At 46.2% G+C, this 16,558-nt stretch overlaps 2 protein-coding genes across 4 annotated transcripts in view; one reads left to right on the forward strand and one right to left on the reverse strand.

The window, feature by feature from the left end:
- The window catches only part of SAP30BP (SAP30 binding protein), a 29,917-nt gene extending 17,816 nt beyond the window's left edge, over window positions 1-12,101 (reverse strand). The window contains exons 1-3 of the mRNA XM_082294003.1: window positions 11,950-12,101; window positions 11,681-11,790; window positions 8,722-8,769 (exon numbers count right to left, since the gene is read on the reverse strand). Coding sequence (XP_082150129.1) covers window positions 8,722-8,769; window positions 11,681-11,790; window positions 11,950-12,064 — 273 coding nt within the window. The 5' untranslated portion in view covers window positions 12,065-12,101. The remainder of the gene's footprint in view (window positions 1-8,721; window positions 8,770-11,680; window positions 11,791-11,949) is intronic.
- A 693-nt stretch (window positions 12,102-12,794) lies between these two features.
- RECQL5 (RecQ like helicase 5) overlaps window positions 12,795-16,558 on the forward strand; it is a gene marked incomplete at its 5' end in the record, with an annotated part of 37,762 nt that continues 33,998 nt past the window's right edge. For 2 of the 3 annotated variants that reach the window (XM_082294346.1, XM_082294347.1), the window contains 3 exons: window positions 12,795-12,915; window positions 14,073-14,194; window positions 15,932-16,450. In XM_082294346.1, coding sequence (XP_082150472.1) covers window positions 12,795-12,915; window positions 14,073-14,194; window positions 15,932-16,450 — 762 coding nt within the window. Of the gene's footprint in view, window positions 12,916-14,072; window positions 14,195-15,758; window positions 15,800-15,931; window positions 16,451-16,558 lie in introns of those variants that run through there. The other variant, XM_082294348.1, reaches the window with a different exon arrangement.

Raw genomic sequence — 16,558 nt, forward strand, 5'->3', positions numbered from 1 at the left:
AAGCTTTCACCTCACTGAGGTGAAATATAGACCATCTTTTCAGTCCTACAGCGTCTCCATGCAGTTACATAAAAACCAGTGTCTTCTCAGGCTCCACAGAAAATAAAAACAACCAAACACAATCCTCACAGCATGGAACAGAGATTAAAGGAAGGAAGCAAAACAATATGAATCTGAGACTGATGAATTCCAGTTTGGACAGGCTTGCCCAGAACAGCTTTATTTAATGGAAAGAATGGACTGACTTAAAACAATGCTCACTAAATCCTTCCTGAAACAAGATCCACAAACCCAGCACAATGCTCACATCCAACATAACTGCTGGCATTAACTGTCACCACAAGGTACAAATTCAAGCAATTCTTGCAGAAGCAGGTGCACATGTCAGTGCAGGTGCACTTCAAACTACCAGGAGAAATGGTTCAAGAGAGAGGCAGAAAAGATACAAAACCAGACCCTGATTGCTTTAACTAAGATGCAAATTTTAAAAAGTGGTGAAGTTCATGCCAGAGCTGCCAGTGCTCAGTTGCATTCCCAGACTTGCAGCCAGCTGAATCCTGCAGCTTCATTTTTTCACTGACTTCCAGGTAATATTAAAAACAACTAGCTCAGACAGTACCTCCCCCTCAACATTCTTCATTTTTTTTCAGAGAATGCTCTTGTGTTGCAGAATTTCTTCTCTCTCCCAACTACTTCACCTGATTGTTTGCATGTAAATTTAATGCCAATTTAACCTGCCAGCCACAAAATGTACAGACCAGTCACATCATTGTCAAGCAGGGTATTAGTTTGAAGATATTGCAGAGAATTTTTCAGTACAGTTCTTCCACCAGTAGCCAGCAGATCTGCTACTGCAACAGCTGCTACAAGGGATTTCTTCAATCTGAGCAAGTGCCAGCAGTAAGTTTTTGTAATTTTCCCTCCTCTCTACAATTCAGAATATCTCCTGTAGTCCCAACATATCAACAGCCTCACTTGGCTGGGTATGATGGAAAGAAACTACAACTTAGCAGAAAGTCTAAGCCAATAGTGATGATGGCCTTGCCAGAGCAAGCAGGTGAAATGTCTACATCATACAGGCAGCAGGAGAAAGACAACTCCAAACCCTGCATCATGCTTTATTTTCCCCCCCTTTCTTTTCTTTTTTTAAAGGAACATGGTAGCAATTATGTTTTTGCTTTTCCTCTACAAAGATCAGAAGTGCTCATGGGAACAGAACACCAGAAACATCTCATTTAATATTAAAAGTGCATGACAACAATGATTTCATTTCTTGCTCCCCAGATTTGCCTGATGTTGGTGTGCACCCAGGCTGAAGGCAGCCAACAGAGTGCGTGTCAAGTGCATTTAGAGTCTGGGGAAGAGAAAGCCAGGGAACAGGAGTACAATGCTTTTATTCCTCCTCCCCTCCCACCCCTTCTTTTTTTTTCTTGTATTGTGAGAGGGGAGAATCCCAAGAGAAAGCTTAAAACAAGCACATTTCCTACAGCCATATCCTGTTTGCCAGCTCTGATACATAGCTCCAGGCAAAGTGCCCAGTACAGCATAAGAAATTTAACTAAGAAAAACCTGTAGGGACCATGATCTAGATACCAAGAGAAGTGCAGCAGCTCAGAAATAAGCCAGTATAGGAAAAATCCCTGATACATCCACCCTTCAGTGACACTGATGTACAGGCTTTACAAATCTATCTGTTTTGAGACACAGTCACAGACAAAAAGGGAAGGAAGAACAAATCAAAGAGTCAACTCCTGAGACATTCCCTATCAAAATAAAGAATGTGTCTAGCTGACACTGCCTTTTACTTTCCAAGCTAAATTACATCTGAAAATCCACACTCATTAATGACAAGAAAAAAAAAAAAACCAACCCCATTGAAAAAATCCCAACCAAAACCTGGCAAAACATTTTAGTGAGAAAGTGCTTCAGAAAGGAAGCATTCACAGCATAAAACCTTTAAATAGCTTCTTTGAAACTTGACTCCATTCACCTGACATATGCTATCTCAATATTTGACAAAGATTATTTGTTAGGAGTAATTTCCAGTCAAGGAACTGTGTGCCAGAACTTTTGCTTTCCATGTGGAGGTACAGTTAGTAACACCTGCCTTCCAGTGGAGCTTGATCCCAAAGCTACCTGCTTCCCTCCACAGCCCCAGGAGCACAGCAGCTCCCAGCAGCCTGCCCCTGATCTGCACAGCCCAAATTCTGCTTTCAAGTCACTTTTACTTGCTACAGTGAAAGAGAAATTCACTGGTGAAGTACCAGCAAGACATGACAAGGCTGGAGGTGTCAAGCTACTTCGATGATTTTATTTTTTACAGCTTGTTGCAGTGCAGAATCAAGAAGGTGAAGGTGGGCTGTGAAAAATCTGAAGCTGGGCTGTGAAAATTCTGAAGCCTCACAGCAGCAAAGGAAAGGCTCAGGAGAGCTGACAAAATTAACTTCTTGCACAAGCTTTCTTCCCTAGTACACAGTACTAAAAATTCTTCATGGTTTGGAGTAGAGGCAAGGCGTAAGAGCAAGCATCCTCAGTGAGAAATTCACTCCTCCATGAATGGATCCCACGGAGTTTGTACAGATTTTGCTCCTTCTGTACCCAGAACAGGGTGGCTGGAAGGAGCTATTTTCAGCTATTTGCTGGTATTTGAGGCAATGCTCCATCTGTGCTGACTGCTCAGCCTCTCACTCTGACATGAACAGACCTGCACACTCAGAACAGCCTGTTTGAGAACAGCAGCCAGAAATAATTGCAGCTACAGAGCTGGACTTGAAGAACTCAGACCTTTATCAGGTGAAATATGCAAGGGGAAGCAGCTCCAGAACGGACTTTTCTTCAAGTTTAAAGACAAACAGAACAAGCCTGGCTCTTCTTTGGAGGAAGGCAAGCCACACCTGTGTCAATAATCCCTGGTATTTAATACTGCAGGGAGTGAAGAGTCTGCTGCAACATGTATGCCCGGCGGGGAGGAAGGAACAAGCATGTCCACGGACATGTCTCATCTTCCAAACAGCTCCAGAGCTGGATGGAAGCCAGGAGCTCTCCAGGAGGTATTCCAGCTTCAGAGCCCGACAAGGCTGTGATCTGTCTCCCCCTCAGACAGAGCTGGAGACAGGAGTACGTGTGGCAAGGGGCAAAATAATCCCAGATGCCAAGTGTTGTTTTGCTTCCTGCAAGCAGAACAACTTTTAACTGCCTGTGATACTCTCTGGCAATAACTGAAGTTCACCCAGATAAAATGGGAACCAGGTATCAGCTGGTTTCATGTCTGGGCACCCACTGTAGCAGTGCAGAGAACAGCATTTGTAGCTGAGTTACCTCTGCTCCCCTCTAAACTCTCTGCCAAACTCTCTGGTATTCTCTACACAGCTCTGAAAAACTGTGTGTCAAACCTAAAACAAGGGAAAACCACACAGAGTTGGAAACACAGACAGCATTCTACACAATTATATTAAAAGCAAGTTAAATGACAGAAAAAGACAAATCTGAGACTGCAGTGGTTATCACTGGCACCTTCATATCACTGGCACCTTCAGGCTGTGCTCCCAGGCAATGGAATGAGTGAGGACAAAAACCACTGGAGTTCTAACCTTGACCCCGACCCAGGGAACTGCACAGTTCATGCTTTGAAAGTGTTTACAGAGGTATGCTCACAGCCATGCATAATGCAAGGCCATATTAAGGATAAAACTGTTTAAGTTTTCCCCTCCTTTGGAGCAAAATAATTATACTTAAGATGAAAGTTAATGAGTAGGTTCAAGCATTTTTTGAGAACCTGGCTGGATGAATGTATGCTGAATTCAGAAAAATTAATATGCCTTATCAAAACAAGAGTTAATTTCAGGGGTTACGTTACTGTGCACACACCCATTTACTGGATCTCAGCACTTACCACTTTTACTTTAAATCAAGATAATTTTGGTATTTAAACAAACAGGTTAATGGGCAGGCAAGATAAAACCACTGCAGTCAAAAGCCTCTAAGTATTAGTACACACCTACACATCATAACACAGTAAAATTACTTTACAGGTATGCTGGATCAATAAAAGCTAAACATAATAAAGAGCTGACGATTATCAAGAGGTGGTACTTAGACATGCTTAGAAGCACAGTATTCCTCTGAAAATTTGACAGCTTTCTCCTAGATCCCAGTTTGGCTGCCTCTCCATACAACACCTCAAGGATGCAGAAGGGACCCTTAAACAAAACCAGGAAAGGAAAACATCAAAGTAGCCACCTGCTCTGAAAAACTGCTACCATCTGTCAGGCATTCACCTGCCAAGGGAGTGGCAAATTTCTTAGCTTTCCTGCACTGGCTGGTCCTGATACAACAATCAAGGCTCAAGAGTTAATGATTTCCCTCTGGGAAAGCTCCAGGAGCCAAGCTGCAAGGCTGGGCTTTATCCCTGAACAACACTTGCAACCTGTTATTCATCCAGCCCTCCAATACGAAGCACAGAACTCCTCAGGTGAGGCTTGGAGCACAAGGTCAGTATTTTAAGGTTCATTTTTCATTTTCCTGCAGGGCTGGTCCATTTAGTGAGCTCTGAAAGCTTGTATCTTGTTACTGCATCAAGGCTGTAACCAGAGCCAGCCGCTGGCCAGAGCCCCAGCACCCTGCAGCCGTTAACCCTGTCCTGCCACAGATCACACCCAATCCCAAACCTCCTTCAGTTTGTACCCACGGCTCCATCAACTGAAGAAAGAACTCATCCAGGCTGTGGATTTCACTGTTTTAACATCACTGTTAAACACCAGGTTTTGTTGCCTATTTCCTTTCACTTCAAAGCAGAAGGTTTTGTTTCTGAAGTGCTTTCAAGGCAGATGCTTGTTTACAGTTGGTGACTGCTCAGGTAAAAGGGATCTTGGCCATTCACAAATCTGTCCCGTTCTGGAGCCTGAGCACATCCCTCCAGATTTGATTTTTGGAAATGCAATTAGTTCTACCCAGATTTGACTCTCCAGTTTCCCATGAGTGCCTGAAGCACTTCAAAATGCAGTTACAGGATGCAACTGAATATATCTGGGTATCTCTGAATCTGCTGCTTAAAGAGAAGGACTCTGCTTTTTGCTGCAAGCACAGTGTGTTTGGGAATAACTCACAGATGCTCAGGAACACGAATTCCACGGGCCAGAAGTCTGCTCTGAAAGAATGCTTCCAGGTGACTGATGAGGCTTAAATATTTTCCTCCCCCTGGCACACCTCCTCCTCCAAACAGGTGTATAAAAACTTCTCTATCTCACCAAGAGTAGAGAGAAAACAGCAGTTTGACATCACAGTGTTAGAACTTGGAAAGCTTATTGTGACTTAGACCTTGGCAAAAAAATAACCCACAGGAGAGCTGCAGTCCCAACCAGCACTTTGTATTGGCTTCCCCTCCAGTGAAGAACTAGGGCTGAACAGCCAGACAGGTGCACCTTCATCAAAACCAACAAGTGCAGATTCCCCGGAATCAAGAGAAAAACCTGAGACAAATAGAAAATAAATATCTTCCCAGTGGGGCTATTTGAGGCAGGCTCCAAATTCCACTCTCCCCATCATCACTTTACCAAAGAGTTTTTACATCATTCCCCTTTTTCTACCTCCTCTGTTTATACCCACAACTGACCCTTCTGGAGGTTCTGTTGATGCCATGAAGATTTTTGCCTTTTCTTTTATACCCATTATACCTTTTTACAACTTCTGTATTCTTAGTGCTTTTTGCCTCCATTCTTGGACTTGTTTGTCAAGCTGAGAGACTCAGCATTTTAGAAGCTTTGTAGTTAGGGATCAGTGTGCCCCAGAGCCCAAGATCCTCTCCAGAACACATTCTGTAAACCAAGATAGAACCATCAGAGGAAGGTTCCTTGGGGAGGGGGGCTCACTTGAGCCTCTCATTGGGGAACTTTTGACAGACAGGCTAATTAGTAACACCAATAATGTTAGACCAGATCTTTTGGGGGTGTGCATTTGACCTGGATGTGGTGCACCTAAGGATCCTTAAAATAAATACCAAGGTAAAATCCCTTTTCCCCTTCTAACCATGTTTGATTCTTGATTTTAAGACCAGGAAAAGGCATCACTGTGCTGGCACCATCCAAGTGCACAACAAGGCCAAATCACAGGATGCACCAGCAACAAGGGAACTGCTCCACACAACCTGGCTCCAGGGGCCTGGTCAATTATTCAAGGTATAAACTCCAGGCAATTCATTCATAATATGAACAAAGACACCAGCAAAAATAAAAAAAAGAAGAATATATATGTCTTCAGGGCTTGAAATGACTATAATTGACTGATGAATTGCAGGGGGTTTTTTCTCATTCATGCATTTTAAAGGATTTGCTTTCTGCCTGTGGTCAGATTCAGACCTTGGAAAAGCCCTAGCCATATATAAAGAGCATGGGGTATCTATTTAAACACGTTCCCAGGTCTCTGATGTCTCCAAGAAACTGAGCAGACACAACTACAGCACTCTGCAGGTTCCAAACAAAATTAAGGTACACAGAAGAATTAGCAAGTTGTAATCAAGGGCCTGCCTTTTTGCTGCACTTTGGATCTACAGTAACTGCAACACTTGTTAGCTGTCACAGACACTGCAAGCTCCAAGCAGTGAGGAGGATGGAGGAGAACACTGCCACTTGGTGGAAAAAGGGGATAGGAAACATTTGCAACTGCTCCAATTACAAATACTTCCACAGGGATGTTCCATCTCCCCCCATCCCAAGTGAATTTCTTAACAGCATGGCTGGTGCAGCTCCACCAGGGCCCCCACAGCCACACCCCAGCACGGCACTGGGCTGCCTCCACAGCCCCACCTTTCCCAGTGCCAGCTGGCTCTACAGCTACAATTTAGCATTCAAAAAAGCCCAAAAGGCCAAAGGAGACAATTTCCCTTTTCACCTGTGTTTAAAGGCATCTATTAAAGATGACATGGAAGTCTGAAACCAGCAGTTTCAGACTAAGTTCAGCTTTGCCTCCCTGCTACTCTTCCCAAATCCTTACCTTTCATGCTACACTGGGATGGCAGGAATTACATTTTACCTTTATTTATTTCCTTTAATTTACATTTTCAGTTCTTGCAGAACTACTAGTGCACAGTCTACCAAGATACCAAAAGCTTTTTATTTTTAATCCATTCACTGTTTCTTTGCTTCCTCACTGAAGCTGAAATGCTGCTCTGTGGCCATGTGTGGCTCTTCTCCAGAAGCACAAAATGCACCTGGACAGCAGCACATGAAAGCCACTGAAAGCACAAGGCTTTCTAAACAAGCCAACAAGAAATGTCAGTGACATATTAAAGCAGCAGCCACACAACTCAGTGGTACGATTTCCGTCGTGTATCATTACTCAGACAAGAGCAACTACACTCTAATTCTGTTCTTTCTCTCTGCCAGACCTATTCTCCACTGCCCTGAAGTCCTACAGCTCTTTTAGAGAAGACAGAAATGCACTCACTTGCAACAGGGCCCTACTGCACAACTTCAAAAACTTGATTCACACCAAATTTATCTTTTAAGGAAAACCCATATTTTTCTTTCACAGTACACATTTGAATCCAGCAGTTTTTACAGAAACATCTTGCTAGCACGTTTACCAGGGCAAAAATACAGAAGTAGAAAAAGGATAAAAGTGAGAGATTCCCTTTCCCTCTGTTTCAAAAAAAAAAAATTATTTATTACAACAAGGAAAGGAGACAATACATTCCATTTCCAAGTGCCTGGGAGCCATTTCACACACTGAGACTTTACCAGCTGCTGTGCAGCTGCCAAGATTTTCAGCTGTGCATCACTGTAAATCCATAAGAATATTGTGGGACCTGGAAGAAGGTGCTGCTATAAAACTAATTCAAATAGAATAGCTAAACACATCCATTTGCCTTCACCTTAGCCTATCAAAGCCCTGTGGTAAATCAAATTCTCTACAGAATTTCGCTTTGCAGCAGAGTCCTCTGGCTTTTGTAGCAGAGTTTAGGGACTGTCTGGGTCCTTGAGGAAGCTGCTGGATAAAATAAATGCCCTTGCACTTGTTCATCACTCAGCATCCCTGATGAACAGGACTGCTTGTACAGAACTAACATAAGAAATTTAAACACAGCTGTCTTTAGTTTCAAATGGATTTGGTCTTTTGTCCTCCAGCTTTTACCCTGATCCATGTTCCCGTGTGCCGTTAAACGCCTGCTGTTCAGCAGAAACAAGGTGTAATCCCAAGATAAAGATGATTTCAACTCTTTATGATAATAGCTATTATGTGGGGATCTTAATTCACTTTTTAAATTTATTCTGTGACCTTTAAAAAACTGCTTCCTTCAGAAGGAGAGAGCTGGAGACAACTGAATTGATTTTGACACCTTCCATGGCCTCTAAGAGCACAGGATCATTTATTCATTAAGTTGTTCTAAATGAAGAAATTACTCCAACTAACACTGGTCATACAGAATTCTGTACTGGATGCTGCACCTCCCACATCACTGCAAAATAGGTGAGATGCTGTCAGGAAACTTCAGATCTAATACACAACATGACTGAATTCATGACTAAATTCACCTTCATTGTCATTCAGCCTGTGATCTCTTAACTGCCTCTGGCAGAAGCCAGAACTAAAGTCAAAAACACAGGTTAAAGCTACAAAAGGGGTGGAACTAACTAGAGATCACAAATGAACACCAAGCCATGCTGTTAAGACTTATTCCTCTTGTACTGAGCTTCCCCCCCACCACCAGACCACACTTTCAAATACCTTTAGATCACCAGCCTCAGGTTTTTCAGTCTCTGAATCGTCATCTTCCTACAAGACAAGAATTTACAGGATTAAGCTTAAAGAGCAGGCCTGGCAAGTAACTGCACTTACAGCAAAGGGCATTCAGCAGCCCAGCAGCAGTCCAAGACCCTTTCCACGGAGGGTAGTTCTGCCCCACCCACTCATAACCAGAAAACAAGTCCTACAGTCAGGGGAAGAAGTGTTTGTTTGGTTTTGGGGGTTTTTGTAGGCAAAAGCATCACTCGGTAGCAGCTGTCCCTGCAAAACTCATGCAGCTCTGGAATGCTTGGAACCAAACAACAAAAAGCAGCAGAGCTGGGGAAAAAAGCATTTGTCCTTTGATAATTCTGGTCCCCTCCAGCTGGCAGGTGGTGACTGAAGAGCCTCTGTTCAGCAGTACCCACAGAAAAAGCAGCATTTGCAAGACCTGTGATAGTCCCAAGCATGAGCAACACACACAGGACACACAGCTGGCCTGCCACCAAACCAAACATGCAGGCTTGGAGAGGGTCTGGCCTAGCACCAAGTTCCAGGGATCCAGTGATCCAGCAGACACAACTTTCCTGCTGGTGCAGAGCTCTCGTGCCTTGCTTGCAGATGCTGTGAACCTCCACAGAAAGGGAACACTGACAAATGCCAGGTAACAGTCTCCATTTTTAAAAATTTCTTTTATGAACCAGAAATAAACCAAAGAACTGGGGGAACTTCTGCCCTGTGAGAGCTTAAAATACTGAACACAGTATTGTGTGAAAACCCACACCATGTGAGCAGGAAGCTCCAGTTTGGTCCCCACTGGCAGTAAAGCTGCTGTCCCCTCACTGGGCACCCCCCAGGTACCCCTGTTTCTAGGCCTAACACATACTCTGGGTTCAAAACAAGTTTGAGGAGCAGAAAGTGTTTTTCATGCTCACACAACTCAGCAAAATGGTTTTTCTTCCAAACTTTCCCACAAACTTCAACGTTGGCCCCAAAACAAGAACGTGGTGTTTCAGCTTCAAAAAGGGAAACAAAAGAAAAAGTGAAATGATAGGTGCAACTGAAAGGAAGAGTTTACAAGGAACTGCCCACCTCAGAGTATTGGCACATGAGCCAGTTCTGACAGGACAAGCTAGAGACTGACCACACAATAATGTCAGTAAGTTTTAATTGACTGAATTAAGATGCCTCTCCCAAAGATGTGAGACATCAAACTCCTTCACTTTGGCTACTCTCCAGCTTCCCTTTCTGAAAGATGCACATATGACAGTAATTCAGCCCTGACTGTCAAGGGTTAATTACAGTGAGTTTGTAACTAAAAAAGAACCAAGTAGCTTGGGGTTTATCACAAACGAGATTGCTCTCCCCTCTACAGTCTCTATTATACAGATAAAAGTGATTTTCATCAAAGCAATAATGGGTTGAATTATCCATGCTGCAGACAGTAACTGAAATAGCTCTCAAAAACTCCTAACCTAGCAGGGAATAACAACATTAACAAACAAAGCAGCATTACTGAGAGCTGCCTTTGAAAATAAACAGAGGCTTTTCAGTCACTGTTAAAGTAGTTAAAAGACCCACTGAGTTGTACAGAGCAAAGCCCAGGACAGCCTGAATCCACCTCATCCTGTTTTCTAAAAACAACTCATAACCAGCATGAGCTACTAGCACAAGCAATGCCAAGGAAGTTTTCAAGTCTGCTCAGAGAATATTTAATGGAAAAAAAAAAAGGAAAGCACCTTGTACAACCTGCACTGTAACCACACACCTATGCAAGATCCACCAGAGTGCTTGACTGATTGATTGCCATTACCTGAACAGCAGCTGATGACAGAGAGCTGCAACCTGCACCAAAACTGTGTATGCAATAAAGCCACTCCATTTACAACCCCTTCACAGTGCTAACTGAACACAGCTGAGCTTGGCAAGCACCTGGATCACACACAGGGCTTTCTCTGAACTAAAGAGACCTCACTGAAACAGAGTCCAGAAGTGCTGGATATAAAAAGAAGTCACTGAAGCAGTAAAGAAGCTTCACTGCTTTGCTAAGGGAGACACAGGGGCAACAGAACAGAACTTAAAGCAAGAAGAAGAGACTGAAATTTCTGGGCTGCTACTTGGGCAGACAGATGGCAGAAAAGAGTGTCTGCTAAGAGACTGATCTAACACACACACAGTAGATTTCAGTGAGGAAAAGCTACAGGAGTAGCCCTGGGTTTTCGGCTATGTGGTAGAGGAAAGAACTAGAATAGAGAGAAAATAACACAGTGGTAGCAAAAGGTTGACGATAAAGAAAGCGGATGAGAACTTCCCTTTTCCCCCTCCAAACTTTTTGTTTCACTCTCCCAGACACAGGGCAGAACTACACATCCTCATGTTTGATGCAGCTGCATCCACAGACTGTGAGCTCCGTGCCCTGTCCCACCACACTGTGGTCACCTCAGTCCTCAGGTGACATCAGACACTTGCCATGCACCTGTGACAGACAAAAGCCACCCACATGTAGACAGGACACTGTTACATCAAGGTGACCTGATGTAGGGAGTGGATTGAGCTGCACACAAAAGAATAATTTAAGACAGCACAGAAGTTTATTCTTTTTAATCCACCAGCTGACAAGGTCGTCTTACAAGGTTCTTGCATATCAACTACATTTAAAGAAAAGCTTTCATTTAGAGTGGCTGTAACAGCCTTTTTCCCCTAAAAGAGTCCAACAACACCAACACAGTAACGAGCAACACGAGCTGTGCCAAGCTGCTGATGGGTTTCAAGGCAAATGCTTTCTACGTGAAAACAAAGTGAAAAGGAATAGTTGGGAAGTGCTGAAACCCACACCAGGACAGGAGTCAGATATTCTGGGTTCCATCACGGGTCGCTATTCGGGTTTCTTTTTTGAAAGAGAAAAGCCTCTACAACCCGTGTAAGGGGTCAAGACAAGCTCCCGGAGCAGAGAGGTACTTACTGACTGCCTGCTGTTCTCATCATCCTCCTCTTCGTACCCTTCCTCCTCCCCATCCAGGCGGGTAAAGTCGTCTTCTCCGTACCCAACTGACACCAGGCCTCCTTTCTCTCCTGAGGAGGAAGAGAAAAGGAAAACGGTGAGGAAAGGGAAGGTGGCAGCGTGCGGGGCCTTCCCCTCACAGACGGGAAAGCGCCAGGCCGGCGCGGGCCGCGCGGGAGGAACCCTGGCTCCCCACCCGCCACCTGCCCCGGCCCCCTGCCCGCCCTCACCCGTGGGCGCTCCCCCATCGCTCCCCGCTGTGCCGGCCTCGCTGTCCGACTCCGGGTCCGAGTCCTCGGCGTAAACCGCCAGCGAGGAGAGAACGCTGCGCTTCGCCGCCGCCATCTTCCGCCTCAGCCGCGGCGCACTTCCGGCGCGCGGGGATGACGCTGCCGGCGCGGTCACCATGGCAACGCTGCCCTTCTTCCGCCCTCAGCGGGCCCACGGTACATCGGTGGAGTCCCGCCCTCACAGCTAGAGGAGAAACCCCTCAGGGGGCTTACGGCCGGAGGAGAAAACCCCCAGCGAGGCGGAGCAGAGCGTCTGGGGATGGAGGGGTGAAGGGGAGAGGGGATAAAAAGTGAGCAGGCTGGCCCTTTAATTGAAGCTGGTGACGTCACTTTGTGGCGCCACGACAGCACCTGCCGGGTGTGGAGCGAGTGTGGAGGGTGGGGGCCGGGCCGGGGCGGAGGTGGGACGGGGGATGTGATGGGGGGTGGGAGGACACAGGCCCCCTGGGAAGGAATGGGCGGTGGGTGAGAAGGAGCCGCCTGCCCCCATCCCCCTCCCCCCTCCATGTCGGGTGCGAGCGGGTCTGGTGGGCAGCGAGCCCCCCCCCCCCCGCTATGAGCCCCCATGGAGAGGGGGCTGACCCAGAGTAAACATCCTGTGGCCCTCTGCAGTGAGGGGGTCTGGATAAGCATCCCTGAGAGACACGACAAAAGGGGGAGGGTGGCAGGGCAGTTGTGGGGGAGCTCGTGCAGGTGGCGGTGGGTCGGGGCAGGCCTCGGGCAGAGGGGGCTGCCAGCGCCCGGGTCCAGCTCAGGTTCCTGTCACCGTTCGCAGCATCCTTAGGATGAGCGGGAAGGCTCCCCCGGGCCTGGAGGGCAGGGTCCGGAAAACGCTGCAGAAAGTCTTCGGGTTCGAGTCTTTCAAGACTTCCCTGCAGGAAAGTGCGACCATGGCTGTGGCGAGAGGTGAGGCTCGGCATGGGAGACGTGTGGAGGAGCACGGCTGGGTGTCCGTCTCTCCGTGTGGGGATGACACTGCAGGAGTTGGTATCGAGCCTGCTGTGAGCACACGTCACCTGGACTAAGCAGGATCACCCGGCCCTCCTCTGCTCTGAGATGGTTTTGGTGGCCCAGGAGCACGTGCTGCACACGAGCTCTACATCTTCTTTCATTTGTTTTGTAACACCATCGTTGCATCAGCCATGGAAATGGGAAATGGTGAAGTGCGGCATTGTTGCTGTCTTCTCTGGTTGCCTCTTCACACCTGCCCAGTGTGTTTGTGATCAGATGGCCTCAAACCTGTTAACATTCAGACATTTTCAGAGTAAAACTGTCCTTGTGTTAGAGACAGTACCAGTGGAGGACTTGATTTCTTGGCATAGCTGAGATCCTCAGAATCATGGGGCCATTATCAGAAACATTTTTGTGCTGGTGTTGACACACACCCCAACACCCAGCTGGGGGTGGACAGGCAGCTCACACAAACAAGCTGCCAGCTCCCTCAGCAGCTCTCTCAGTGTGAATCAGAACAGTGCCCAGTTCAGTTTCCATCTATCACCACTCAACAGACCTGCCAGAAGTGGGGTTCTATGTGCAAGGTGTCTCTGCCTATTAACCTGGTGTCATTGGCACCTTCCTGGCTTGAATTGGATCCTGGTTAGTGTGGGAACAGTCACTCCCTGCAGGATATTACCCATGGGGTTGAGATTTCCACCTCCTGTTTCCTATGAGGGACCTTTCTGGGATAAGCTTTGAGAGGACGTGGTGAAGTTCTGTCATGGGGCTGGTAATGTGGTAAGTGGAGGTCTGTAAAATGAGGGAGAGCAGCTTTTCTGGAGGAGATTTAGCATGAATAACTTCACTTCATCTTGGTTTCTGTGTATTTTCTGGTACTTTTGTACTGCTGCCTCTAAATGTTTACAAAGCAATCTGAGGTTCTTTGAGGGAAACCACTGCTGGCATGCAAAGTATTGCTGTGCTTTTTGAACCTAAAATGAAGTTGTTTTGTTGCTATACCACCTGGTACATGCACACATGTGCTGTTTCTGCCCACCCCTCCAGCCTGAGCCCCAGGAACTCACCACCACTCAGAAGCCTTGAGCTTTCTTCTGTTGTTTTTGCAGGAGAGAAGGATGTCTTTGTGTGCATGCCCACAGGGGCAGGAAAATCCTTGTGCTACCAGCTTCCTGCAGTTCTGGCAGTGGGCATCACCATTGTCATTTCACCTCTGATTGCACTGATTCAGGTAACTGTCTCCTGTTAGCTGGGGAACAGCAGTCAGGGAAGGGGTTGGGAGACTCTGGACGCACAGCTGCCTCTTGCCTTTCTGCCCACAAGTCTCTGCTGCTGATGTCTCTGGATTCTCCTGATACCTCAATGTACTTTCCTTACCCTGGGATGGGCGAGGACAGCAGAGTATCTCTTGTATGGTACTTTGCATTTCTCTAGAAGGATGTTTTTTCCTTTAATAATAACCCGGTGGTTTTTATAACTGGGCCTTCCTCCATTTTCTCCAGACATAAGCAGCAAAGCAGAGTTAACTCAAATGCACCAAAAGATGGCTCTTTCCCCAGAAAAAAACCTGCCCTTTTACCTATAAAGTAATAACTCCAGGAGTGATGAAGTTGCCTTTGAAGGCACAATTCATTCTGCATCAAAATGCCTTTTCGTTGCAGTCAGTCTGTGATGGGAAGAAGGTGGTTTGGCAGAGCTGCTCCATGAGCACTTTCATCTGTGAGACTTTTTTTCCTCTATTTTGCCTTTTCTACTGTTTCATCACCTGTTGGGAGAAACAATTCCCTGTAAGAGCAGCTGTAGCATTGCTTAGACTTGTGTAGACCATTAGCACTGCCTGATGTCTGGTGCTGCAGGCTGCTGGTTTAGGGTTTGTTGTTTGTGGAATGATTTCAACTCCTTTACAGTCTCACTGTAATACACATTAAGAACTATAGCAGGCTTGGTGATACTTCTCAGAAAGATACTATAAAGAGTGAATTTTTTCCAAGTGTGAGGATTACTGATTAAACTCCAGCATGGCCAATATTACAAGTGGAAGTTAAGATATACCATTGATAAGAAAGTTACAAATAGGTTGAGATGGGCTCAATGAGTCTTAGGGAAAAGAGCTGGAGTGAACCTCCAGGGTCTTCTCATCAAGCCCTGAGAAGGGATGGCTGTGCCTGAGGTGATCATGATGTATTTCAGTGTAGCCAAACTTCAAGAGTTCAGCCTGTGCAGTTCGTTACAGGGAAGGCTGGGGGGTGACTGTGTGAACAGAAAACAGAAGCAGATATTAAATCAATGACTGAAACCAGATATTGAGTAAAATAATGAGATACCTGTTTTTCAGGACTATTCATATCCTGAAATGTTGGGTGCTAGTCAAGTGCAAGTGAGCAGGGGACAGGGAAGTGAATTTGTTTGCTCAGTGTTCATCTGGACGCGATGCCGCATTTTCTTCTTGGTTTTCATGACATGATTCTCATCCATGCTTCTGGTTCTGCTGCAGTGGTGATTTGCATGATCCTTATACTTTATCCTGTCTCAATTGTGTTAGAACATCCTTCAGTTATTTTGGAGTGAAATGCTCCCTGTTCTTGCAGGGTGGGAGTGTTCATTTTCCATCTGTGACAACTCCACGGTGTAAATACTGAGACGTGTTGGTGCCTTGTTCAGCTCACGGTGCCTGTGATGAGTTGTTTTGCACAGATCCCTGCTGATGTTCCCTAGCAGCATAAAGACTGTCTTAAAGTGAATGGATGCACTAAAATGCAGTTGAATGTAAGAGCTGGATGGATCTCACAGGTGAAGAAAAAGGCATCTGGAATTGATGTAAATAACAGGACTGTAGGTGTGTGTTGTCCTGGGATTTGATCCTGGAGGTGGAACTGGGGCCTCACCTAGCTCTCCCTACTAATCTCTTGGTGCTGGTGACTTTCTTTATTCCCATTTGATTTTCATTTCAATTTCGTATTCACTCTAGGATCAAGTAGATCACCTGCTGGCTCTGAAGATCAAAGCCTGCTCTCTGAACTCCAAGCTGTCTGCCCAGGAGAAGAAAACCATCCTGGCTGACTTGGCAAGTGAGAAGCCCCAAGTGAAGCTCCTGTACCTCACCCCAGAGATGGCAGCTGCCTCTTCCTTCCAGCCAACACTGACCTCCCTGGTGTCCAGGAACCTCCTGTCCTACCTGGTCATTGATGAAGCTCACTGTGTGTCCCAGTGGGGACACGACTTCCGCCCCGACTACTTGCGCCTGGGCGCTCTGCGCGCCCGCATCCCCCACACCCCCTGCGTTGCCCTGACTGCCACTGCCACCAGGGAGGTCCAGGAGGACGTGGTGGCAGCACTCAAGCTCAAGCAGCCGCTTTCCACCTTTAAGACTCCTTGTTTCAGATCTAACTTGTTCTATGATGTGCAGTTCAAAGAGCTCCTGACTGATCCGTACGCCAACTTGAAGGATTTCTGTCTGAAGGCGCTTGAAGTGAAGGGCACCACTGGGGTACGTTTTACCTTTAGGGAAGAAAACTAAACTGGACAAAATCTACCTTAATGGTCCTTGACCTTCTAGGTGTTGGTGGGGCCCTGCCAGATCTGTGACAGGAAGGGA

Source organism: Coloeus monedula, assembly GCF_965178545.1.
Source record: "Coloeus monedula genome assembly, chromosome: 19".
In the NCBI taxonomy this organism is placed as follows: Eukaryota; Metazoa; Chordata; class Aves; order Passeriformes; family Corvidae; genus Coloeus; species Coloeus monedula.